Genomic DNA, 25,418 nt, shown 5'->3' on the forward strand with positions numbered 1-25,418 from the left:
TGCTGCCAGCTACCCGAGCTCCCCAGCACTCCCAGCAAGGACTTTTGCCCCCTCCAAACACGATTACCCGTGGGCAAGTTTTCATTACCTGGGTCACCACTGACTGTAAACGGGCAATAATGGATTATGGGAAGGAAAATAAAGAGGCTGTGGGAATTCAGCTGGGCATGGAGCAGCTGGCAAGGGCATTTCCCAGCAGAGCCCAGGCCTGTTACTGCTGAAGACAGCAGGGTTAAACCGTGCGGGGGCATCGCCCTGCGCCCTGGGACACCCCAGCTGCCCCTAATGGAGTCAGCGCTGCCCAGCCCCAGGTGCTGCCCCCCAGGAAAGGCTGAAATTGCCCCGGCTGAGGAGCTGAGGAAGGGCTGTGGATGCTGCCCGCAGCAGCATCGCCGCAGAGGAGGCACGGCCGCAGCTCCCCGACCTGCTTGGGGAAGTGGTGGCGGGGTCGTGGTGACAGCGCTGCTTGCCCGCCCCCCTTGGGGCTGTGGTGTCCCACTGGGACCAGTGCTCCCTGCTGGGGGCAGGGACCCGCCTGAGCTGCCCCTCCCTGCCCGGGCACCCGTTTTGTCACCCAGCCGTGGCCCAGTTAGCAGCGGGAGGACCCACACCAAGGTCAGGGCAGGCGTTTCCTCCCGGTGTGCGTGATAGATGGGTTAAAGTCCCATGTTTTTTATGAGCCATGAAACCATTTTTATGATCCTTGCTGTTTCAATAGTCTCAGTGACTTGGAGCTTCCTTCCCATAAACACGCAAGGAGAAATTCCAGGCAGAGGTAGGCATGGTGTCGTCAGTGCCTGTCCCAGCTGTGGGCCCACATCCCCGCTGCCACCCATGGCGGATGTGTGCCGAAACCCACGGCCAGGGCGAGGACAGAGCAGGCAGAAGCTGCCCAGGGGTGGGGATGGGGGCTGAGGGCAGGCCTGGAATCGCCCAAACGCGCAGTCTTGCACCACGAGGCACTGCTGCTCATCTCCTGCAGCGCAGGCGGTGCTGGCGGTGCGGGCAGGTCTGGCCTCTGCCACACGAGGCTGTGAGTCTGGCGAGGCGAGGGACTGGGGACGGAATGTGGATGTTGGCCTTTGGGCAGTTCCCTTTGAGAACTGACCGCTTCTGTCCAAGAGCTGCCATTTCTGGGTAAATGGAGCAAATCGCTTTTAAGACGTCTTTATCTTGCGTTATTGGTGTCTCCCCCATGGGCTGGGGTATCGCCCGGGCACCGCAGAGGTGCTGCTGCAGGCGAGGATGAGAGTGCTGGGTTGGAGAGGGAGCTGTGCCACTCTGACTTCTGCTCCTTGAGCTTCTCCTGATGGCTTTTCTCCCCTCCTGCCTGCAGGGCCAACAAGATCCTGCTCTCTGCTCAAGACCTCTTCAGGTGAGCCCTGAGCCTGAGGGTGACCGCGAGGCCGAGCAGTGCCCCCAGCCCCAGGAAGGAGGAGGATTGGATGCTGACTCTTCCCAGGAGATGGACAGGGTCACCAGGCACCTGGTCTTCCAGCTTCCACAGACCACGCACAGACACGACCACGCGCCCGCAGATGGCGACGATGACGTGTTTGGCTCCTCTCAGTATGGCAGCCAGAAGGTAGAAAATGGCTACGAGTGGAGAACGAGTCTGAAGTCGCCCTCATATTTCCTGGATGGTGGAAAGGATGTCTGGACCCCTTCCCCAGACAGGGAGTCCAGGCTGGAGGTGGTTCGGTCGGGAAGCCTGTATGACCTGAGGGCTTACAGGGGTGAGAGGAAGCCATCGAGGCTTTACGAGGATGACGAGCAGGAACAGTACAGGATCCTTCCACCAAACATCTCACCTGAGAAAGCAAAGGAGCTGGAGGACAAGAGGAGGGAGGTGATCCGGGGGCAGGTGGTGAGGAAGAGCTCCACCATGGCCGAGAGGTGGAGCTCCATGGATGAGCTGAGCTCCATAAACGTGGGCGCGGGTGGCCAGGGGGAAGGCAAGCACAAGGGCACCAGCACCTCCAGCTTCGCCATTTACTTTGACAAGCCATTCTCGGGGAGGGCAGCAACGCCTGTCGACCCTGAAAGCATAGACAGGGAGCAGATCAACTTCGCCGCCGCCCGGCAGCAGTTCCTGATGCTGGAGAAGACCAACCCGGGCTCCCTGTTCAGCCCGGGGCAGCAGGCCATGTCTCCGAAGCCAGAGGCGATGACAAGAATCTCTAGGCAAGAGTGGCAAAGTCCTGAGACCACCACAAAGGCTGAGAGAGGTTACGGCGACGCCGGTGTGCCCAGCCAGGGCAGGACAGACACAACCACTTACCAGGTGTACAACGTCTCCTACAGGACGCCCGTGAAGGCGGAGGTTTACGCTCAGGGAAGGGATGATGCTGGAAGGTTATATCCCCTGGGAAAAACATCCAGCCTGACTAAAGCATCGTCCAGAGACGACCTGGACTCTGGCTTGGGTGAAATGTATGCCGAGGGCAGTGCAGGCTACATCAGCAATGGAAGCGTGTCCAGTGAGGCCTTCAATGGCCTTGTGGATGTGAGGAACAGCAGCAGCAGCCCAGACAAGGAGCTGAATGCCAGCAACGAGACACCCATCGAGCGGGAAATCCGCAGGGCACTGGAGAGGGAGGAGAACCTCTGGAAAGAGAGGGGCATCCAGCGGCTGACCTCCAGCAGCGAGCTGGTGGAAATCCAGACCAAGCCTCTGCTCTCCATGCACGCGTCTCCTGTTCCGGGCAGGAAAGGGAAGGACAAAAGCCGTGCTTCCTTCTATGTCCAGCGGGAAATAGAGCAGGAAACCAAGCGTGAAGAGGATCTGAAGAGGCAAGGGCGGCTGCTGGGGCTGTATGACCGGGGGACGCAGCAGGAGCTGGACGAGCGCAAGAAGGTGTTTGAGCAGGAGGAAACCCCCCCGCCCAAGCCGGCCCCCGCGAGAAGGGCAGAGGAGCAGAGGAGCTGGATCCACGAGGAGCAGTCCTCAAGCCACAGCTTCGGCCCCGCGGAGGACACGCGGGCTGGGAGAGCCCTTTCCACCCACACGGTGAACCTGACGCGCTCCCAGGCGGCCCAGCCCCGCTTCGTGCTGCCCGCTGGCGAGAGGGGCCGGGGGGAGCCCCTGGCGCACGAGCACGCTTCCGCCAGCGCCAGCAGATGGGCACGTGAGGAATCCCAGGGAGGAAGGCTTCCCGGCTCCACCCCGAGCCCGGCAGGAACGGGCGTCCTGCGCAAGGAGTACTTCTCCTTCCCCTTCTGGAAGCCCAGGTTCTCCTTCGTGGACGACATGGGGACGCAAAGCCCGCTGAGGCGGGAGAAGGGGCCGGACGGGGAGGACGGCCGGGACGAGCAGTACACGCTGAGGACGTGGAAGCCCCAGACATCGATGCTGATCGAGGAGGAGATTCGGAGCGACCTGCAGCGGGAAGAGGAGCTGCAGGAGCAGCGCAGGCGGCGGCAGCTGATCGATGGCTCCTCCCTGGTCAGCAACGACGGCTTCTCCAAGGAGGGCTCCCGCTCGCGCCACAGCTCAGGTAAGGGGAGAAAAGGCATCGCAGGAGCCCTCAGAGGGCGGGCAGGGAGCCCTGGGGTGCCCATACAGAGGGATGAGAAGCGACGAGGGAGCAAGGTCCTGTGTCCACAGACTGTGCGAAGTGCCCCTCGCAGCTGGAGGTGGCCTCGCGCTGCGCCCTGCAGCAGGGGGACACAAACAAGGGACAGACCCCAGCCCTTCCTCCCCCAGCTGTGGGCCAGTTGCAGATGTCCCGTTCGCAGCCCTTGCCCCGAGATTCCATACCGAGTCCCTGAGCCCAAAGTCACAGGAGCTGCACTGGGCACCAACCCTGCAGCCTGACCACGTCCCCGGCCCTGCTGTAAGTGCGAGGTGCCCGTGGCAGGGCCGGGTCTGGGAAGGAGGAAAGGTTGCAGGGCATGGGGCCCGAGTTCCTCCCCGTGGGGGCTTGCAGAGACACCACTAAGGGCCCAGGTGTGTTGGTAGCAAGCTGTCTTGCAAGAGACATCTCTCCTTAGACACCATCCCTGTGGCCAGCAAGCAACAGCGCTCGATGTCCCCGGAGCCAGCTGGGCACAGCCCCAGCTGCCCGTGGGGCACGGGTGCAGATGGGCTCAGCGGGGGCAGCTCTGCTTTCGGTCCCAGAGCTGCTCCGGTTTTGATGACTTTTTGTCACATTATCCCAGAAAAATGCCGAAAGGGCCCAGAAGTGCCCGGCGCACGCATTTCCCCTTCCTTGGTGCTGAAAACCTCAGGCTGGCACCCAGGGGTGGGCTCCCAGCGGTGATCAAGGACCCGCAGAGGTTCAGCCCTGCGGCTGGAGCCTAGCCCCGCTGTGGGTGCCTCCAGGCCCGGGATCGTGCTGCTTGCAGCCCTCGCAGCCCGGCCCCTCTCTCTCTCCCCAAGCCGCCTCAGGTGCCAGCGGCAGCTACTCCGTGTCCGGGTCCCCGGTGCCCATCCCCGCTTCGCGCCAGGCGGGGGTCCTGGGCCTGGTGTCGTCCTTCACCCCGCTGCGAGTGGTGGCTCCCGCCCCGGACAGCACCGACGGCCTCAGCCCCGACTTGGCTCACTCCAGCCCCTTCGAGGAGAGGAGGAGGAGGATGAAGGAAGATGGCAAGGTGAGCACACGGGGGCTGTTGGAGCTGCCCCGGGGGCGGCAGCGTGGGCTTCCTGCCCTGCTGGGCTTTGGTCCCGGAGGCTGGGTGGGACGGTGCGGAAGGGCCCCGTTGTCTGCTGGGGGTCCTGGCCCAGGGGACCCCCGCGGTCCCCCTGCCATGCTCGCACAGCCTGCGCCCGTCTCCCCCGGCATCTCCCTGGGGCCACCACTCTGATCCTTTTTTCCTTCCTTTTCCCAGTACGCAGGCATCGAGCCCGTGGACAAAATCAACACGGAGGTAAGGCCCCCCCTGCCCCTGGGGGACGGGGATCGGGGGGCTCGGGGGGCTCTGCCTGGGGCCGCTGCTCCCGCCCTGAGCGGCCGGGGGGGGGCAGGCGCCGCGCGGGGCTGGACGCCAAGGGCGGGGGCCCCAGTTAGGGGGAGGGCATGTTGTGCGGAAAGGATTGCTTTTTTTATACATAAAAATGTTTTTATGATCAATCGTGCTTTCTGGTCCCCCCAGGTGGTGGAGAGCACGCGGGTGGGGCGGCACAAGAGCGCCATGGCGCAGCGCTGGGAGGCCGGGCTCTACGTGCGGGACGAGGACTGAGCAGCGCAGGGCCCAAAGCGCCGCGAGCACCGCTCCGGGTGGCCGCGACAAGCAGAGACTCGTGCATCGCAAATTGCATCCGTTTTTAATAGAACAGATGATCCTTCCGATAAATTAAACGTGCTCGTTTGTTTCCCCCCCTTCCCTCTGAGGTGAAATAATATTTCTTATTTAAGGGGGTAAGAATCAGATCACTTTCTTTTAATTTCTTCTGCGAGGAGACAGCTAGATGAAGAGAAATCATACGGTAATTTAACTTCTTTCTCATTGCAAGCTGTGTCTCTTACCAAAAAAAAGTTTTATTTCTGAGTGGTTTTAGGTTTTCAGGTGCTGCAGCCCCAGCTGGGAGGGAGCCCGGGCTGGTGCGTGCCGCTGGATCAACACCGGGCTGGGAAATCGAGGTTTCTGATTAAGTCAGGCAATCTGCTGAAGCGCAGTGATATCTAACATGTATTAATGCTGTTTATTTTGCTAATTTATTAAAGAGTCATTACTCTCATTCCTCCTGCTGTGTTGTTTGCCCAAACGCTCCGCTGGTTCTGCAGCCGGGGGTTAAAACAAGCGCAGGCGTTTCAGGAGGCCGGGGCTGTGCCTCCCGCTGCCAGCACCGAGGGGCAAGGGGGCCCCTGGCCGGGGCCGGATCCTGCCGACCAGCTCCGGAGCCTCCCCGGTGCTGCCTCGCCGACAGGCTGAGGCGTCGGACGCGGCTGCTTTGCAGCAGGGAGGCAGGAGCGAGCACGCTGCACCATGCACAGGACCCTTGCTTATCGCGGTGCTTTGAGCTCAGCCCCAGCTCCCCGCTCAGGGAGGTTTTAGGAGACTCGCGTGGGTGCAGCAGGTTCCCTTTTGCTGCCGCTTCCCCTTTGGTCTTACACTGACAGTGCAGGCGGGGTCGAAATCCCATGTATGAAAAGAGGAAAAGGAAATGGATTTGCAGAAGCCTTTGGGTGCTCGCTTCTCTTGCAAAGGACCAAACTGCTCCTGGCGGCTCCAGCAGGGCCCTGCCGTGACTCCCGGTGCCAAGCCCAGCGCTGAGCTGGCTGCGCCGCCGCCCGGCTCCGGGCACGCAAGAGCCCCGGTTCCCCGCCGGGACGGGGCCGTGCAGCGCCCGCTGGCACCGAGCTCGGACAAATTAATTTTTCTGCGCTGTATCTGGGTCTCCACCCTAAGCAACTGCTTTTTTCTTGAGATGCAAAGATGAAAAGCAGGTGTGTAGCTGCTGGATCATCCTGGGTGGTTCTCTTTTTCTCTCAGGCCCCACAATGAAGAGGGGAAAGGACGGGGCGGTGTCCAGCCACCTCTCTGGGAACGGCCCGGCCCGGCAGCAGCCTCTGCCCTGCATGGTCCTGGGCAGCTGGAGACACCAGGCAGCTGCAAGCCCAGAGCATTTGGTCGTGCTTCTTGCAGAAAATAAATGTTCCTAGAAATCTGGTTCCACCAAATATATACATAAATACATTTTATTAAACAAGCAAACGAAACTGGGACACTGCTTTGCTTTAATTCTTCTTTCAAAGTAAAAGTGTGTTTCCAAGTCCCCTAGCTGAGGCCTCTCAGAAGCCCTTTTTGCAGAAGACACCGCTCCTAGCAACAGCCTACACTGGGTAATTTCCTAATTATTTAAAATGTTTACAGTTTGAGCTGCTGTGACATGCGCTGGGACAGTTACTCGAAATTTCTGAAAATACTAGGCCCTCGCTTTTACACAACGAAACGTTTCTCTGGCTGATCGTTTCTTCTGCGAGCAGCAATTAATACCCTTGATGAGATCTAATTCAGCCATCTACACAGGATGCTACTCGTTTGTTTGACGTGCAGTTAACTAGAAATTTAGCTTAGAAACATTGTAAGACAAATAAAAGGGACCCACAGATGTCCTCCTACGTATAAAGAGGCAAGTGACTTTCCCCTGCCGTGTGAACATGGCGAGCAGAGGGTTTCTGGGAGGAAGGAGGGCTGCTTTCCCTCCCCAGGCTCTCCTTCGGGCACGCCTCATGCAGAAGGCGCTGCTGAATTGTTTCCTTCTGCAAAGCTGCCGGGCGCCCTGAGGGCAGAGCTGTGCCGGAGGGCAGGCTGTGGGGAGCAGCCGGGGCTAACGGGGAGCTCTCGGTGCCGGCCGTGCTGGGTGAGGGCCGATCGCTGCGCCTGGGAGCTCTGCCTCCCACCACTTGTAAGGCGTGGGGGCGGCAGGGCCCTGCTAGCGTGTTTAGTTCATGTTTGCTTTGTTGTCGTTGTTGTTTTCCTGTAGCAAGCCAGAGAACCAGGAGATGCCTGCGTGATTGTGAAAGGATTAAGTGAATTCTGCTGACTAATTGCACCACCTGATTTTTGAGGTAGCAGCCTTTCATTAACGAGCTTTGGGGTGTGGACTAAACAGATCAGCACAGAGGAAATAAAAGGCTGATCTGCTTGCTATCTTCTTGTTTTATCCAGCAAGAGCAAACCTGAGCCCTGTGGGAAAGGGTTTGCTCTGGCTCTCGGTGCCTGTTTGCGAGCTGCCCGGTACGGAGCCGCACGTGTGGCCGGTTCTGAGCTGGGCACGAAAGGTTTGCAGGTTCCTTCAGCCACAGCTGCTGCGCTAAAAGCACAGGCTGTGAGCGACAGCACGAGGGAAGCTGGAAGGCTCTGAGCATTTGATTGAGTGAGTTTATCTTTTTTATGGCTCCTCAAGCATCTGTGAGTTATTTGGTGACATTAAACTTGAACGGGGCTGCTTCTGGTGAAGGCCTTGGCCACAAAGGCCTCCTTAAGAGCCCGCGAATGGGGGCTCAGGGGGATTTCAAATGCCCAAAGCCCGCGCAGGGCCGGCTCTGTAGCCGGGAGCACCGGCGGGCTTGCCCCAGAAGAGAGCAGTGCGTGTGCTGGTGTTTTGGGAAGCTGTTACCTGGTGGTTCGGGCTTACTGGTTCATCCTTGTAGAACAGACAAACAGTATTAAGTAAGACTTTATTTTATTAGAACACGTCAACAATTCACTCCAACAACTTGACTGGACTGTTAGAGAGTATATTGACCAAACAGCTGAAAGAAGTTGACTACGTCTACCAAAGACTACTTCTGTGGCTATATTTAGTGCTCTGGGGAAAACACCATAAAACTTTTCAACACTGTCAGATATTTAAATAACTTTTAAAACAGTCAGGATTTCTTAAGTCTACAAATCTTTCACTAAGAAAAATGACATAAACCTTGTTGAAAGCATTCCTATGAGCTATGGATTAGCAGCTGGCAAACATGGTATTTCATCCTCCTCCTTCCACCCCAGAACTAACTCGTATTATTTATCTCTTTATGATAGGCTGTTACACGGCAGACTAAATACAGTTTGCAAGTGTCAGCTCCCCTAAATACAAGTGCAGCTTGTTATTCAGCTGTGGAGCCCTCTCCCTGGTAGTGCTAGCATTTTATCACGTCACTAATAATACAGTAGAACATTAACTTTTCACATTTGTAAAAACAGAATTCTCATATTTATTTAACTTCCTGAATAATCAATTCTGTTAAGAAAAAGAATAATAGAAGTTTTTCACTTCACTTGAAAGCTAAAGTAATGCAAATCTGTAGATGCTCGAAGGTGAAACTGAAGGGATGGATGTTCTCTTCAACCTCTGCTAAATATCGCTACTTAAACCTTTGAAATGCTACTCTGAAACAGGCTCCTATCGAAGTGGTACAACAGAAATCAGCGGATACCTTTACTTCTTGGCCTTCTTTTCAGTTCCTTTGACTTGCTGGATAATAACTTTCAGCATTTTTTCCATTTTGGATTTTGTCAGTGATTTTCTACAGTACCATACTTGGTCCCACATGGAGTACAGGGGCTTGGGAGACAGATAAAGCGGATCGTAGTCGTGAAGCATGTCCAGCGGCCTCTTCTTAGCGTACTTCTTGTAGTCCTGGATCGGACAGTTATCTGGGTTGTCAGGCCTGGCAAAGAGGTGTGGAGCTGCTTCCCCTGTAGTTTCCTCTGCATGGAGGTCGTTCTTCCACTCCAGGTACTCCAGCCCTGCCTCATCCTTTCTTAGCACCAGCTGCCCCCAGTACAGGTTCTGGCTCTGATTGTGTGTACTTGCCCCAAACCCCCTAATGATATTTATGAGCATCAGGTGCAAAAAGCCCTGGGGGGTCATCTGACTCAACAGCCCGTTCTTACGAAGGGCATCCACGTTTTCATCTGTCAGGTTCTCTAAAATAGTCCACTCTCCCTCTCTCTCTTTTTGAGATAGATGCTGACGCTTTAGTTTTAAGGCTTCCTGAGATGTTCTGAATTCCACTCCTTTAACCACGCTGTACTCGTAATTGTGATCCTTGAGGTATCTGTCTATGCTGCTCTGAAAGAAGTACAAAGAGTTGGCGGAAAAATCCATGCCATTTTGTTTCTTTGCGGAACTGTAGAACCAGGCCAGGTAATTATCGAGGTCTTCAGGCGGCAGCTTGTAGATCTCGCGCACTTCAGAAGGGCAATGTAAAACCAGCCAGTCTCTGAAAATCTTTATGTCGCCAGCATTACGGTTTCTCTTCTTCAGCCCATCTAAAAGATAAGAAACAGCATTGTGGACAGCAAGAACTAGCAAGGAGATGAGCGAAATAAAAGGGGGTACAGAACAATGTTCACCTTCCTTTTAAAAGTCAGACTGAGACTGTCACAGACCCCTTCCCTTAAAGCTCTGGTTTTGATTTGTGTTCTCAGCCAGCCCGCACCACTTGACAGCGCTAGTCTAGACAGGACTGCTTCCTGCCTTGTTCCTTCTCGCTTGACTGGTGAATCTGCATGCTATCAGCTAGGTAAGCGTAAGGTATTCTTTCTTCTAGAATCATTTTAACTCGGACAGAATGATTACCTAATGAGATTTCATCACTGAATGGGATTGTGGGATTCACGGGGCAGAAAGCACTGGTGCAAGTTTTATGGGCTGTCTTGGACAGCAATAGGACTGGAAACGGGAGTTGTCATTGGTGGCTTGTCCTTACGTTGGCGAGGGACTGAATTTCACCCTGGCTGACTTTGGAGCTGGTTCCGTGTGCTCATCAGACCACGCTCGTGGGACCGCTCACGTACCCAGTCACTGCGGTCCTGTGCCTGCAGCGCTGGCCCCAAAGCTCAAGCAGTCCAGAACGGACTCGATATCCTTCAGCAATTTGCAGCTACTCTGGCATGTGCCTTACGGTGACGGCAGGGGCCACACTCGGCTCTGCTAAAATAGCTGGGAGTTGGCCTGTGCGTAGATCCTGTGATCTGCCTCGGGGCTAAGTGGCATCCATCTCATATGTTCAAAGCCTTGTACCAGACGCTATGTAAAACACATTTCAAAGTGTTCCCCTGCACAAAAACCTCTCCAGGGCAGGAGAGCTGCTCTCATAGTGAAATAAAAACATTAACAAAAGTCAGGGGTGAATAGTAAGGAAGTAGAAGAAGACGAGTAAAAGTGTATTTTTAAAAAAGGGTTGCCAGGATTCCAGTTGGGTTCTTTCTCAAGTTGCTATGGCAATACCACATCTACCTAGTTCGATGTAGCATGAGAAATTAATTCTTTGGATTGCTGAAAAGCTCCATCTGCTCGCCTGTGACTTTTCCAGGGCTGGAGAGGGGTAGATTAAAAAGGGTTCTAGAGCCAACATCTAGAAATTCCCTTTCGTACACCAAATTATTTTGTACGTGCTTACTTGTTATCTTAAAATGCTGTGGCTGGATTGAGGTGGATTCTACTGATCCCCGTGCTGCTGTTCTGGTGTTTTGCCTTTGTTATTGACTGATCTACGTGAAGAGATGAATGGCTTGTAAATCAATACATGCATGCAAAGGCCTCGCTTGAGCCATAAGCCATTTATCTTGACAGAAACAGTGATTGCGCAGATGCTCCCAGGTGAATTCCCAGCCCCTTCTGAAGATATATGTTGTCAATTATAAAAATAGTGTTCATAAAACAACTGCACCGGTGTGTATGGGTGTGGCTACGTCAGGAATGAAAATGTAATGCTGAGTGCATTGAGGAAGACGAGTGGTGCTTTAGCTGTACACCCACTGTGGGACAGACAAACCCCAAATACTCTTTCAGTAAGCTGCTTTCTTTTGGAGGATGCTGGGCTGCGTGGGTATGGTGCGGGTGTTGGGGGACTCAAACCGAGCGCGTGGAGGTGAGAGGCGTGCTCCCGGCCGCTCTTTCTGTTAGGTGGAGCCAAGGCATTAAGCTGCTGGAAGGAAGAGAGATGCTCTGACTTGGATTAAATTTTCAAAGTTTGCCTCCGTGTTTATGCCCGGATACTAGCAGACAAAAACGTAAAAATGACTAGACAGCAGTTTACTTGGTATTAATGTGCAACACCACCTGCAGGCATGCAAATCATAGAGGCAAATGTTGCGGCTCTGCCACAGCATCTTTAAAATCCTGGGCATTTGCATTTTATTTGAGGTGTTTAATCATTAAGTAACGTGTAGGTACCTGGCATTAAGGTTCCGGTGCATAACATACATATATCCTAAACCACGATCATTTATCAAACCAATTTTATTGATAGCTTCCCCACTGCTTGCGAAAGGCTAGCATCATTTTGATAATGTCTGCACACTGCATGCCAGCTGTTCCTTCTCATGCAGACGGTGTCTGTCTTACAGCAGGATTAACACAGCCGCTAGCCGGGCTGTTCTTATGACAGGGAGTCATTTAAAATACCCTCTGTGCATGACAGCCTTGGTATTGAAAGTTCCCTGGTACGCAGTGTATCTCGCAAGTTAATGTTTGCGAAATTATATTTTCCCCCACTCCAGTAGGATTCCAAGGATAGCATGTAGGAAAACACCAAAAGTTTCGGTCCCGTTGCTGTCTCTGGGATTTTTTTGTCACTGACTTCAGTGAAGCCAGAGATTCAGCCCCAATTTCTCCATTTCACTGCTTTAAAAGTTACTTCCTTGTGCTTTTTTCTCTCGAGACCAGAGTTCATGTCTCTGGTTCCAGCTTCTCACAGGGATTCTCTCTTAAGTACAGCCAACACGCTGTATGGTGATACTAAACAAAATGAAAGACCAAAGTATTCAAACTGGGTATTTTAGGCTGGGCCACAGCCAAGCACACATTTGGGTAGCACAGTAAATGCAATCATCTACTGAAGTGATGATTGCTTAAGCTAGGAACCTTTTTTAGTCCCTTTTGGTAGAAATAGCATGCCCCCAACCAGCTGCATTTATTTTGATGCTACAATACAGATTTTGGCAGCTCTATCGAGTCCCCCTCCAAGTGATTAACAAAACATACCCGCATGCCCGCCAACCCTTCCAGGAATAAAACTCCAGACTATCTTACTTCTCTTTGAAGATGGATGGTCTGAATTCTTGCTTTCCGGACTCAGTGAGGCTGAATGACGAGGTGTAAGCTCAGATACCGACGGTTTGCTCCCCTCAGGAGGGTTTTCAGTACCATTCCCACTGAAGCCTGTTCCTGGCGTGCCACACTCGGGACAGCACACGTGGAGTTGCTGCTGGACATCTACAGAGGCTTCAAACTGAAAGAATGTCACGGAAGTGGGTGACTCCAGTTGGGATTTTGCTTCAGCGTTGGAGACAGAAATCTGTTTTAACTGTTCTTTTGGTGTTGCTGACCCAGTGCAGTTCCTTGCTGTAGAAGTTTCACTTGTGAACTCCACAGGATTAGGAGGACCTTGACACACGAAGCTGCTTCCCAGGATCTTTTGATTGCTTACAGGGGATTTTAGAATAGAGGGAAGAGTTAAGGGTGGCTTTTCTGTGGGGGCGAAGCCAGATGTGGGAGTGGCTGGCTGCTTGATAATTGCAGTCTTCTGATCATGATGCATTTGCAAATCTGCCTCAGCAGTTACACAGCTAGTTAGTGGTAAGTCTGAAAGAATATTCTGTCTGATTCTGTCTCCTTGGTTTTCTGCATCTGATATATGCTGTTCATCATCAGAGATGATTTGTAGATCTTCATTGCTTCCTAGCTTCACTGTATGTACGTCTGTTTTGATTTCACCTTTGGACACTGACACGTGCTGTTCCGCTGCAAAGCAGGGTTTCATGGATTTGCTGTTTTTCTGGTTTTCTCTGGGTGCTGGTTCATTATGTACTATGTAGACTGTGTCATCTCTTTGTTGAGTGACCCCTGGAGATCTGCGATGTGATCCTGTGGCAACAGTGCCTGTTCTAGCCCTCTCAAAAGATGAGGTTACCCTGATTCTTTTTCCACCTGAATTAGCTTCCCTTGATGGAGCCTCGGAGGACGTTAGCCTCTTTCTCTTTTCTACGGCTTCATTCTCTTCTCTGCTTCTGAAGTGTAATTTTCCACACGGCCAGTGATATGCATGTCCGCCCCCACACATCCACAGAATAGAATTGTCTCTGCCGGGATGACCCGAGGTCTGCGCCACTTCAAAGGCTGGGATTTGTTTGCATATATTCCCGTGAGTGTGTGCCCAGGTGACAAGGTTGGAGAGATCCATGCGAAGTGAACTGACATCGCCGTACCTTTCAGCACTGACGCTCTCGTTCTGCAAAAACATGTTGGGAGAAACTTAAGTGAAAGAGTATCTGCATAACATAGCAGCCCTGGGGACTGTTTCCACCCCTTCTCAACAAAGTAATAATTCTAAATCAGTGATCCTTCTAATGATTCTATTTAAGTGTTCTTTAAAAATAAATAAATAAGTCCACTTGGAAGACCTAGAGGATAATATTTGAGTATGGTCCTGGAATGAGGAATTTATAATAGATATTGCATACTTATGGGCTCAGAGTCTTGATCAAGTAGCTCAGCTTAAGAATTTATCATGCCACAGCAGCTGTGCATGTGTTCTACAGCCACAGCACTGCTGAGATCGACGTTCTCATCGAGTCACCAAGCAGCTACCATAGCGCAGGTGATGGGAGGGCACCTTGCTGAAGTGCGGTGCTGTTTGTGGGGCTGAGTCCTGCGATCCAAGCGAGCTTGTACCCACGGACAATTCTATACTCCCTTATGGAAAATATAACGGGGGAAGTGTCAGGAATCAGCTTCTCAGTCTCCCACTTCCGCACAGCCAGCAGGGCTCGTCGTTCTTTTGACTGTGAAAATGGTAGCACTGCTGGCACCAAAGGGAAATCGGACAGATGAAGCTGTCTGTAGGATGCTCGTCAGAAACAGAAAAGTGGACCTTGCATCCGTGTATCTAAAACTTGTTCTAAAAGATCTATATATTTTTTAATGTTATAACTGATTCTGTTAGAAAGAATCACCTATGGTATCATTTATGCCATAAAATATACTCACCATGCTGCTGTTTTCTATCTCACTGAGTGCTCGTTCGGGTGGAGTTCAGTAAGCGACTGTTGGAATATCCTTTCTTTCTCAGAACCTAAAATAATCATTGTGTGTGTATATATAATATACTTATTACATAGTTAAAATCTCTGGCTAGCAGATGCCACTAGTTTTTTCCAATGTTCAGCCCCAAATAAATGCTACTGCAGACCAGGTACCTTTACTAAGGTGAGCAATCCCATTTAGCTCAAATGAACTACGTACAGAAAACTTGGTCTATGTAAATATTTGCAGAATTAGCCTCTATGGCGTATCAAAATTAGAAAAACTGAAAGAATATAGACATTGAAAAGAGAATTTTTAAAAACTAGGCTATGTGAGATGTTCCTTCTAGCACTGGCGCTTTAATTACAGGCTGTGGCTAGCAATCTTTAATTCCACAAATGGAGTGAACTGCAGAAACAGAAGTACCAGAAATTGTGAAGCGAGCTCAGATTCTAACATTATCTGACTTTTCAAATATTAAAAAGAGGTAGTTTTCTAAATAAAGAGTTCTTTGCATGTGTAATTCATGTTTACTAGAGAAAATCTGAAATTCTCCCATCCATTTTGAAAACTTCCATGTAGTAATCTGGAACGGCATTGTAATTTCTGTGTAACAGGTTAGAGGAGAACAATTGGTGATACCCATTACTGTCGGTACATATATTGCAACAGAGCCAAGAAACCTGACAGTGCCGTATGTGACTGATATGGCATGCATTTACCGTTCCTAATGGCAGCCCTTACCCCAGGCTGCTTAGTCTATTACTAATTAAAAATTTTGCGGCAAGTGGTGGCAAAAGACGCCAGGATGAACGCACTGGACACGGGAATCTCATCTGGGCTGGTCCTGCGAGCAGCTCTGGGCTGGTCCTGTGAGCAGCTCTGGCCAAACGTGACGCTGCTTCCCTCGGCTCTGAGGGCGTGGGTGAGCAGCGCCCCGTGAGCGCACATCCTCGCCCTGCGCGTGAGCTCGAGCCTCGGGGCCGGCCGCCAACTCCGTGCGCTCCTCTTCTCTGAGCCAGCTGCGGAGGACGGAAGAAGCCCATCCCAGCTGACAGACGCAGCGCTGCTCTGCAGCCTGTGAATGCGGTGTTTGTCTGCAGGGATTTATTTCATGGACATGTTAGTTAAACTGAGGGAAAGCCTGTCGGCGCGCAGGCTGGGAAGCGGCTGTACTGCAGACGCCTGTTCGTGTGCCAGCAGCCGAGGCAGAGGCTGTGCCGCTGCCCTTAGTGCAGAGGCTATGCTGGCACCCTTAGTGCCCGGCCTCTGCCCTGCCGTGCTCGCCAGGCCCATGCAGGGCGAAGGGAGGCCGGGATGAGGCCGAGCAGCCCCTTCTGGAGGCCGGGAAGGACGAGCGTGGCTGCCTGGGCTGCCAGCCCCATCTGTGAGGCGAGGTGGGGACGCAGAGAGCATGCGGTGGGAGGAGGCCATTGTGATCATGACAGACAAAACCCAGTGAGCACGGAACTGCTTCCTGGCCAACCTCCCGCACTGGAGAGCTCCTGGAAGTGTGTTTACATCAGCCCTGCTCGGCCGATTCAAAGCTGCCGGAGACCAGCACGCTGCAGAGTCCCAGCAGCCGAGCTCCGTGGCTCCAGCTGGCAAGGCTCTTACGCACACGCTGGTTGTGAGTACTTCAGTCTGCCGATGCCAAAGCAAAACGTGCTTCGCTGGATGCAAAGCCGAAGCGAGGAGGCATGCAGAATTTTCAGGCAAACACTCAGTTGTTCCAAGCAGAAGGAAAACAAAATACCATTGAAGTGGTACGGGCTTCCGAGCTGTCTGTCCTGAGTGAAGCACAGGTAACAGCTACACTGACAAACACCTGCAGAACAAGTAACAGTTCCTCTGTAACTAGGCAAAGCACAAGCCGAACAGAAAAGGCAAGAAACAAAAGTAAAGCATAGAAGAAAAGCTCTCTGTACCCTCAGGAGACAGGTCGTGGCACTAAATGTTCTTTCACCAAGAAAAGCACAGGTCAAATCTCTCGTCACATCAGTTTTACTTCCCGATGAGGACTGAATAGGAGGCATCAGAACCACTCCTGTTTGGGGGTGAAATTGCTGCATGTCAGCAAAGCTCTGGAAAGCCTTCTGCTCTTACGCTAGCATCACTCCGTATGTTCCTTTTTATGGCTTCCTAATGATAGTACAGATAATTTTAGCCTAGAATGCTTTGCTGTCTGCATATGCCAGCTTGTGAAATATGTAAAGCCAAGATTTTAAAAGAATTTTCTAACTGAAGCTGCTTGCTTTAAAAAAAAAAAAAAAAATCCCTGAAAATGTTCTGGGAGCAAAGGCATGCTTACGGTGAATTTTAAAGCAGCAAATACATTCTGAGCTGAGGAACTGTTAATCTAGGTGTTGTATGGATGTATGGTCACCATGATCTCGCGCCTAATGAGCCCTAGAGAACAGGGTTGGAAGCCACCTCAGGTGGCCATCTAAGCCAAGAGAAGAATGAGCTTTACCCAGGCTTCTCCTGAGAGGTGCTCGTCTTCAAAGCTTCCAAGGACAGGGAATTCACAGCCTCCCGCAGCGCCCTGCTCCTGGGCCTTGCCGTGCTGTACAAAGCTGAACTTAGGGGAGAATGTTTTTGCTCTTCCTGAAGTTAACGATGAGTTTTATCTTCCACTTCAACATGAACAATTTCTCCCCAAAGAGCTGAACTGCCTGGACAATCTGGCACTTACACTTAGTGTGGGAAAAGGTAATAGAAACGGAAGCTCTGTGTGGTCATGAGGCCATGAAATTACGGACTTGGCAGATGAACATCTTGATTTCCATCACGGGTGTCTTTACATGGAATGCTTTTATCTCTCCTTATCTCCGAGCACATGTCTTCCTTTTCCTGATCCCACTGAAAAAGCCTTTTTTCTCTTGATATTTAGGTCCAAATAAAAACTCTGGTAATCAGCTAAGGATACTTCTTCAGCCCACTCCTGCGTTCATACTTACATTAGCTGAGAGTACTTCCAGAGACGCTGTGAAGTGGAAGTTTGGATTTACAGTTAGAGCTGAGCGGGGGAAGAAAACCAAACTATGTATTTACCCCTAAAGGCTGAAGTGGCATAGTTCTCATCTCTTCGGTCAACAAAAATCAGTCGCAATCACTGCCGCAATGCCTCCAGCTTCAACAAACCGAGGATCCTTATGGGGGAGGCGTTCTGGGCTTGGGGCTTGAGTTTTGTTTTGAAACCTCACGTCTGGTTCTGTATCTGTGTGGCTGTGAGCGATGAAGCATTTTAATTGTCTTTCCAGGAGAGGCTCCCATCTGATAATGGACACTGTGTGCAGAACCCACACCTTTGTGCAGAAAAACAGGACATTCCAAAGCTGTATGATAAATGTTTTCATTTAATTTTTTTAACCAATAGGTAAAAATTAGTGCACTAATATAGCCTATAGTTAAGTGGATTCATGCTCGCTAGAAGGAAAAAGAAAAATGTTTAAGAAAAACGATCTACAAGATTTTGCTGTCTCATGGTCCTGATCCACACAGTAAGTTTTCAAGATGTTAGCACAATATATCCTTACTTTACTTGGCCACGTTTTCTTGAACACAGAGGTAATTTCAAAGAAGTCTACAGCATTTCAGGAGAGCTCTTTAAACTCAAAGCTGACTAAAAGCATTGAAATGCTTCTTCCCTTTTAAGACTTTCTTGTGCCTAGTTTGAGCCGTTGAGGGGGGAGAAATACTCAACCATTTCTGACAAACTTTCTGAAAACCATTTGTTTGTAAGGTTTGTATCTGGAAATCACCTGAAAATTTGTACTTTACTCTTTCACGTTTCAGTGGACTCATACAGCATTATGTTATGCTGAAGGTTGTCTGAAACCCTCTGTGACACACAGGCTGATGCAAGCAGGATAACTAAATAAAGAAACTAATTGTATAGACACTCCAAGCCCTTTAACCACAGTGTTCCTGTCCCTCCACCCTGTAATAGTCCTAGCTGTGTTTCTCTGAAGTCTTACAAAGTCTGCTTCACAGATTAGAAACCCGAGGCAGGCACAAAGCACGTAAATAGGAGCGCTTTGCCTTTTCAGCTCTAGATAAGACAGTGCAGGAAACTGGAACAATCCCAGTAGGAAAACAACAGGATACAGAACAGCAGTTCTTAAACTTGACTCCCACCCCCTTCCCCCAGCATGAACTGTTTGCTCCCACTCACTTGAGAGACGCTCACCAGAGGTGGAGCAGCACGGGACAGCTGTAAAATGGGTGTACGGGAGGGGACGGGCTGCCAGAGAGCCCTGGGAAGGGGCGAGGGATGCTGCTGGGGCACGTGGCGTCTGGGCAGGAGGGATGACGCTGGGCTTCCCCGCGTCCGCTTGAAAGGAGCAAGGAGGGAGTTGAGAGCAGAGCAGAAGTAGCTCATGGCTGCTAAAAGTCATTGAACTTATCCCACCACTTCTAAGCAAGGGCCTTTGGGGTGGATTAATCATTTCCCAGCACATCGTTCTTCCTGTACTCTGCAATGTGTCTCTCTCCTCCCCCTGACTATACCAGAGCCTTCTCAGCACCTCTCCAGCTCTCTTCCTGCTCCACCGTATCCTTCTACCGTTCCTCCTGCTCTGCTTGCAGAAATACAGTTCCCAAGATGCGCTTGCTACAAGGTGGCATCGCTCCATTTCAAGAGATGCTCCTACAAATCAATATCTGATAGTGGGCAGGGTCTAACTGCATGTACCAGCTCCGAGAGAGAGAGACTGCTACTGAACAGCCTACAACAATCACATTCCTTAAACAAGAGTATTTTGGTCTGAAGAACTGGATGCTTTTTTTTCAGCTGAGTTCTAATTATCTCTTCTCTTGAGGGTCTGCATTACAGAGCTGCTGTCCTTGTAATGTAACTGTGAGCTCTGAATCAAGTCTTCCTAGAACAGAGGCAATAAAAGCCTGCAGCCAGCTGGCAACGGATTGCCTGGTCCAACAAACAGTAATCAACCACTAAAAACAGATGTAGTAAAGGAAAAAATTAATTTGAAAGCACGAACTGCTATAAATAGGTCCTAATATTTTAGATCCCTGCAAAGAAGTGGGAAAGCCGAAATGCGAGTAGGGCAAACCAGTTACTCGTGCAGAAAATTACGCCACGTTTACACTAATTGTGTTCCTTATCCTGTTAACGCTGCCGGTTGTGAGCAGCCTCGCCCCGAGGATCGGTGGGTTACCAATCGGGGCCGCTATTTTCCATAGCGATCTGCCGCGCAGGCTGCCTTCATTTCCTTTTTTCCCCAGTGCCTTTACCTTTAACCCTGGCGGTTTCGCGGAGCCTGCACGCAAAACCGAGGGGGGGGGAAGGGGGGAGGTGCTCGTGTGGGGCCGGGAGCGGGGCCGGGAGCGGGGCCCAGAGCCGCCGGCGCGTCCCCGGCAGAGGGGGCTCGGCCGCCGGCCTTCGCGGCCGGCCCCGCCCCCCACGAGGCCCCGCCCCCACGAGGCCCCGCCCCGCGGGCCGCCCGCTCACCAGGCCGCACCCCCGGCGGCTCCGCCCACCCACGGGACCACGCCCCCATCCGTGGAGGCCCCGCCCCTCCCGGCGCCGGGGGCGCTCTCCGGCGGCTCGGGGCCGGCCCCGGTGGCGCCCGGTGCGGCGGCGCCGTGCCCGTGCCCGCGGCCGCGGCCCGGCCCCCCGCAGCCCCCGGCCCCCCGCGGCCGCCCCGCAGAGCGCGGCTCCCGGCCTGGCCGTGCGGCCCCTGGGGAGCGCGGCCCGGCGGTGAACAAAGGCGCGGTGCCCTGGCTGGGCGCGGCCCGGCGGGGTGAGGGCGCCGCCGGGGCTGGGCTCTGCGCTGCTCCCCCGAGGGCCTCTTTGTGTCACCCGCACCCCCAGCGAGGGCCTGCTGAAGGGAGCTCCCCGCGGCGTTACTGCTTCCCTGCCCGCCGGGCTCCAGCTGCAGCGGTGTGAATTTGTTATCGGACAGCATTCGTGGCAAATCTGACTTGTGACTGAGACGCGGCAACCGCTCGCGTGTCCGTACTTCAACAACACCGAGCAGTCCGAGCTCCCGACACCTCCGCTCGCTCCCAGGCGGGAGGATGCCACCTTTCGGAGGCACTTTAAGGCCGCGGTGGCTCAGTGCAGGGGTGCAGCGGTCAGCCTCGCTAGCAACAGGCACGCAGCCGACTCTCGTTGTGTATCTCGAGTGACTGCGAAGGTTTAGGACGTGCTGGTGAATGGCTCCTGGCAGAGGAAGAAACGACCTTCTGGCAAACAGGGCGCTTTCGGAGGGAAAGCTCCCGCTGTGGGAGTACTTTTTCACGGCTCAGCTGGGCTCTCTCAGGCAGACGCGGATGCCCACGGCTGGCACAGGGAAAGCGCGTGGAAACACACAGTGTGGTGTCCACGGGAAGGAACGGTGCTTGTGCTTGCACCCAAGGCTTTCGGCTGCGGGGAAATTCATCGGTTCGTGCTATCTGGCCGTGCTGACAGGACATTTGGGAGCCTTGCAGGCTTTCCACCTTTGCAGCCTTTTTCTACGCAATTTTCTACTGTTGTCTTTGTTTGGAAGTGCCCCTGTGTCCCTTACCTCCTGCACGGTCACTCAGGGTGCTTCAGGAAGCCTCCCATGGAGCACGGCAGTCTAGGGAGGGAGGACGAGAATCCCACTAGGACCCAGAGGACAGGGTGGCCTAGGGAATGAGAGAAAGACGGCATTAGTTATTTAGGAAAGTGATCTTAAAGCAATTTGTGTGGGATGGAAGCAATAAACAGAAGGTTCTCTGCCCTGAGAGCTGAGTCTGCAGTCACTTTCTGTAGGTTCTGAGGGGCAAGCCTGAGGCAGGAGCTGGGATCAGCGTTATCTGGAGAGGCACCCTAAGAGGCAGCGGCTCCCGGTTTGTCTCCCACTTGAGTGCTGCATTCAGCAGGAACCAAGTCTCATGGACAAAAAATACCACAGATGGATGGCATCTTGCCTCCTGGAGAAGCAGTAAAACCTAGCACTGGCACACCTAACCATTAATTTGGAAAAGAAAAATATATTCTGGCAGAGCATCCTGAAGAGGCTGCCAACCCTTGTCCTGCAGCAGTGATAGCACACTTTCCAAAGTGTGAGCAAGAGCAAATAATGAAGTCCACTCCCCAGATTCAAGCAAAATTTGAGTCAATAGCTGGGTTCAGATCTGGAGTTCTCTGCTGTAATTGCCCTGAGTGCACAAAGGCATTTCTGTACGTACGTTTTGGAAACCTCCCCAAGCCTGCACCACAAAGCCAGCTGTCTCTTCCTGGGCCTTCCAGCGCACGCTCTCAGATGACCACGGCACCAGTGAATGTGTCTTAGAAAATCACCTAGGCTGATGGCTCCCCAAAGCCTAACTGGGTACCTCAGAATAGCTATCTGCGCACGGCTAAGCTTTTGGGAAGGCAGGCCTGCTTGTCAGAGGGCTGGGTTACAGCCACAGCCGTGCTCCTCCACCTACATAAAACCCTTTTCGTTTCTTTGGTGACCACATGTGTGCTTCAGTCCTCATGGCAAAGCTTGGGAGGGAAAATCCTGCTAGCTGCCTTTGAGTGGTTGCAGAAGTAAGCGGTTAACTCACAGTACGAAATTAAGTACCTTCTCAATAAATGAAGAATTGGTTTAATCGAGTCCTGGCCTCAAAGCAAGAAAATGCACGCTGTATGTGCAGGCCAGGTAGCTGTGCACACACTGCAGCGCTGCAGCCTCCCGTGCCTCCGTGCTGCAGCACACCTCCCAAGCCCCTGGCATAATGCTCCTCCAGCGCGGTGCTGTCCTCACGCTCTGCATTCACTGCCTTCGCGTCTGAGCATCTCACCAAATGAAATATTAAACGTGCTGAAGGATATTATGTTCCTTTGCTATTCTGGCAACTGAGATCTTGAGTGCTCTCAGTCCTCCCTGACTTCACGTGTCGCAGGTTCACGTCTTAATGTTCTTTTAATGCTTGATTTAATACTCCGGAGGTCTTAGTACACGCTCACCTATGTTACCCAGGAACTCTGGCGTACAACCTACTAGACAAGGAGACGGCTATTTAACGGGCAGGTATTTCTCATCGGCACCCAGACCCCAAACTACAAAGGTGGGAAGTGCTCCGGGCAGAGCCGGTGGCTGGCTGCACAGGAAGCCACGTCCGTTCTGTGCCGAGGGCCGTGCCAAGCTGAGCCCAGCGACGGCTCCCAGCGTTCGCCCAGCGGGGCACTCACTTGCAGAGGCCAGCTGTAACTCTACAAATAATATCAGGAAGCGGTCAGTCTCCGTGTTAAAACACCCGGCTCCAGGATACTGGAGGTAGGTTACTCTTTCTGTTCAGACGCTTCCATCTAGTTCTGTCAAGTAAGAGCCACTCTGAAATCACTGTACCACTTCGTAACATTTCCACCATCTGAAGCATAAGCGAGCCCTCGTCCCACAAAGCCAAGCCCCTTAGCTGCGGGAGCACGGCTTCCCTGCACTGCTTCCATTGCGTAACGCCCTTCAGGAACATATGGGCCAGCAAACAGAAGCCGTCCGCTGCATAATTATGGCACTGACAAACCAATTGAACCTCGGCAGCTGCCACTGGGGAGATTTCATTCATTCTCAGTATTGCCTTTTAAACTTAAGTGGCACTGGAACAAACACATCTTTGATCCAAGTAGGAAATCATTTGGAGCTTTGTGTTTAATAGAGCTGAGGCCCTGGGAAAATGATGGCTTTATTAGCCTGGATGACCGTGCGGGCCTCATGGCAGGCATGCAGTGGTTTGGTCTGTCAGTCCCATCACTTCTTCTGACTTATTTGGAAATATTTGTTCTCGAATCGATGTGAAACAAGGACTTTAATTCAGCTGTGCTGCTGAAGCACCTATAAACTGTACGAGGAACCTCAAAAAGTATTACAGGAGGGGGAGAGGGAGCACAATTTGGGCAGTTCCAAAATAAAGTTATGTCTCTGCATTTCTGGCCTTGTGCTACGTCACGCTTTTCTGGGGCCAGTTGTTTGTCACTTATCTCCAGGGGAGTTACTGCAGTAACCAGTGTGCTGCATATGCAAACACAGAGCGACGTACAGGGCTGATGCTGTGCTATACGCACACGCATACATATATACGTAGGTCTCTGCACAGATACCTTTAGCTAATAGGACACCTCTTCTGATGTTGCTGAAATATCCACCAGCTACTCTCACTGCTGTAATTTCATGAAAACTACTCAACAGGCATGCGAGGAATCCAATCAGGGTACATTTTGGTGTGTTCCAGTACGCATATTATAACCTGCAATATCAGAATAAACCCTACCCTGGCTGGAAGTCTAACAAACAGGAGGTGGTGGGATGTTGCCAGCTGCACGTTCACCGTGAGGTTTTTCTCTCCTGCTATGTATTAGTTGTGAGGATGCTGTGTGAGCTAATTGAATTCCTCTTCCTGAATACAGCAGTATCTTTTCAGACCAGTGTACCTACTCAGCATATTACTGAGATATTCCTGAAGGATGGCAGCCCTTCTCAGTGCATCACAATAAAGAAGAACAAGATTTAAACCTCATACTGTATCAAAAGTAAATATATCTCTGCAAAATTTGCTACAGTAAGTTTAGTAAGAAAGGAGTAAGACCCATAAAATATTCAGTAATGATTCATACAAAGTAGCCACTAAAACTTCGTACTTCAGCCTTCTGAACTAGTTCCTAGACTGGTTTGGCAATACAGTTAAAGAAGCTGTGTTTTCCTCCTAAAAAGATAGTCTCGAGAGTATGCTTTAAAATATCGTCGTCTGATTTTTCAAAAAGCATTCTCCTGGATCCTTTGGAAACTACTTAAATGCTTCATTTCTTAGAAGGTTGCTTTAGAAAAGCAAGTGAGAGATTTCCCAAGAAAACCACATCATCTTATTCACTGGTGGAGGCAGCTGTAAACATTGTCAATCTAAATATTACTCTTAGTTACAATTATATCAGCTGAGAATGGAAGCTGGCTCTTGCACAGCAAAATCTGACGTGCAGACTCTCTCAGTAAGAGAGAGAGCAGCTTGCAGACGAACATCTAACGGAGAATTTCTACATGCTCTGCATGTGTATCTCTATCTCTTTTAGGGCCCCTTTCTTCATTTAAATGACCTGTGCTCAGACTCTGAAATTCTCCTGTCTGGAGTCACCTAGCATCTGTGTAATATCCATTTAAATAGCAGATGCAATGGGAGACAACCTGATGACAGAGGACATAGGTGATGAGCTAGCGTTTCAGCCAACAATACCTCGGCCTGACAGGTGAGCGATGGAGAGCCTTCAGAAATAATGCATGAGCCGCATCGGGGTGCTGCGGCGCTGCTCACCTGGTAGCTGCCGCTGGTTCGCCGCTGATCTGACAGTGCCAGCTGCACGCCTGGAAGAAGTGGGGTAGCGCAGCACCCGCTAATGGACTTGTTGCTGGGGTGTTTCTGAGAAAAACGGGCACTTGGGCTTCCTGTTTGAGTTACACAGAGCCCCCGAGGTTCCAGCATGAGTGAGAGCTCGTGTAAAACCTGCTTGCTGAGCCATCACGAACCCCTAAGTGGTTTATCAGGAAACTGGCACCACCGCTAGAGTGGAATAAAATAAAATCATTGTAAGGAAATAAAAGAGCATTCCAGTCTCTTTCTGAGCAGATTTGTAGCACAGGAAGGTGACTGAACTGCACTAATCTTTCATTGCAAAAAAATGCCTCCGAATAAAAAAAAGAAATGTAGAACTGCAGCCACACAGAAGAGAACCGAAATTATGTTTACTTCCCTGCCCTAGGATAGCACGGGGAGATGTGCTTGTAAGGATGGTTGTTTGTATAAATAAATGTTCATTCTTGGCAGTGGAATGCAAACTATGCTGAAGGGCTGGAAACAGACCACTTTGTAAAGCTGAGGCCAGAGTAAGGGAAAGATGAAGCGAGGTTGTCGGGAGGAAATTCACATTCATTTTTAGCAACTTGGAGAGTTTCTCAAGCATGTTTGACATTTTTAATTATGC

General features: G+C 51.7%; 2 protein-coding genes across 4 annotated transcripts; one reads left to right on the forward strand and one right to left on the reverse strand.

Moving 5' to 3' along the window:
* The first annotated feature begins 119 nt into the window (after positions 1-119).
* MISP (mitotic spindle positioning) lies at positions 120-5,680 on the forward strand. Its single transcript, XM_035569981.2, has 5 exons — positions 120-179; positions 1,337-3,497; positions 4,382-4,593; positions 4,831-4,869; positions 5,095-5,680. The coding sequence occupies exons 1-5, from the start codon at positions 120-122 to the stop codon at positions 5,179-5,181; spliced, it is 2,559 nt and encodes an 852-aa protein (XP_035425874.2). The 3' UTR covers positions 5,182-5,680.
* A 2,441-nt stretch (positions 5,681-8,121) lies between these two features.
* On the reverse strand, positions 8,122-25,303 carry LOC118260076 (uncharacterized protein KIAA1958 homolog). 3 transcript variants are annotated; one of them, XM_035570007.2, is made up of 5 exons: positions 24,752-25,303; positions 21,004-21,106; positions 14,435-14,519; positions 12,431-13,676; positions 8,122-9,711 (listed from the first exon to the last, which is right to left on the reverse strand). In XM_035570007.2, exons 3-5 carry the CDS (start codon positions 14,435-14,437, stop codon positions 8,876-8,878), a joined length of 2,085 nt encoding a protein of 694 aa, XP_035425900.1. In that variant the 5' UTR covers positions 14,438-14,519; positions 21,004-21,106; positions 24,752-25,303; the 3' UTR covers positions 8,122-8,875. The 3 variants fall into 3 exon arrangements, with proteins under 3 accessions (XP_035425900.1, XP_050571549.1, XP_035425901.1); XM_050715592.1 differs by lacking the exon at positions 24,752-25,303 and having other exon boundaries at positions 12,479-13,676; positions 21,004-21,086; XM_035570008.2 differs by lacking the exons at positions 14,435-14,519; positions 21,004-21,106; positions 24,752-25,303 and having other exon boundaries at positions 12,479-13,688.
* Between the last annotated feature and the right edge of the window lie 115 nt (positions 25,304-25,418).

Source organism: Cygnus atratus, chromosome 26, assembly GCF_013377495.2.
Source record: "Cygnus atratus isolate AKBS03 ecotype Queensland, Australia chromosome 26, CAtr_DNAZoo_HiC_assembly, whole genome shotgun sequence".
Taxonomy (NCBI): Eukaryota; Metazoa; Chordata; class Aves; order Anseriformes; family Anatidae; genus Cygnus; species Cygnus atratus.

What these genes read in the sequence shown, in the direction of transcription:
- LOC118260076 (XM_035570007.2), bottom strand. An exon ending in AAGGGTTGGCGGGCATGCGG is followed by an intron (nt 9,712 to 12,430) that starts GTATGTTTTGTT and finishes CTTATCTTTTAG; the next exon opens with ATGGGCTGAAGAAGAGAAAC.
- MISP (XM_035569981.2), top strand. Translation starts at nt 120, where the DNA reads ATGGATTATGGGAAGGAAAATAAAGAGGCTGTGGGAATTCAGCTGGGC. An exon ending in CCGCTCGCGCCACAGCTCAG is followed by an intron (nt 3,498 to 4,381) that starts GTAAGGGGAGAA and finishes TCTCTCCCCAAG; the next exon opens with CCGCCTCAGGTGCCAGCGGC. An exon ending in TGGACAAAATCAACACGGAG is followed by an intron (nt 4,870 to 5,094) that starts GTAAGGCCCCCC and finishes TGGTCCCCCCAG; the next exon opens with GTGGTGGAGAGCACGCGGGT.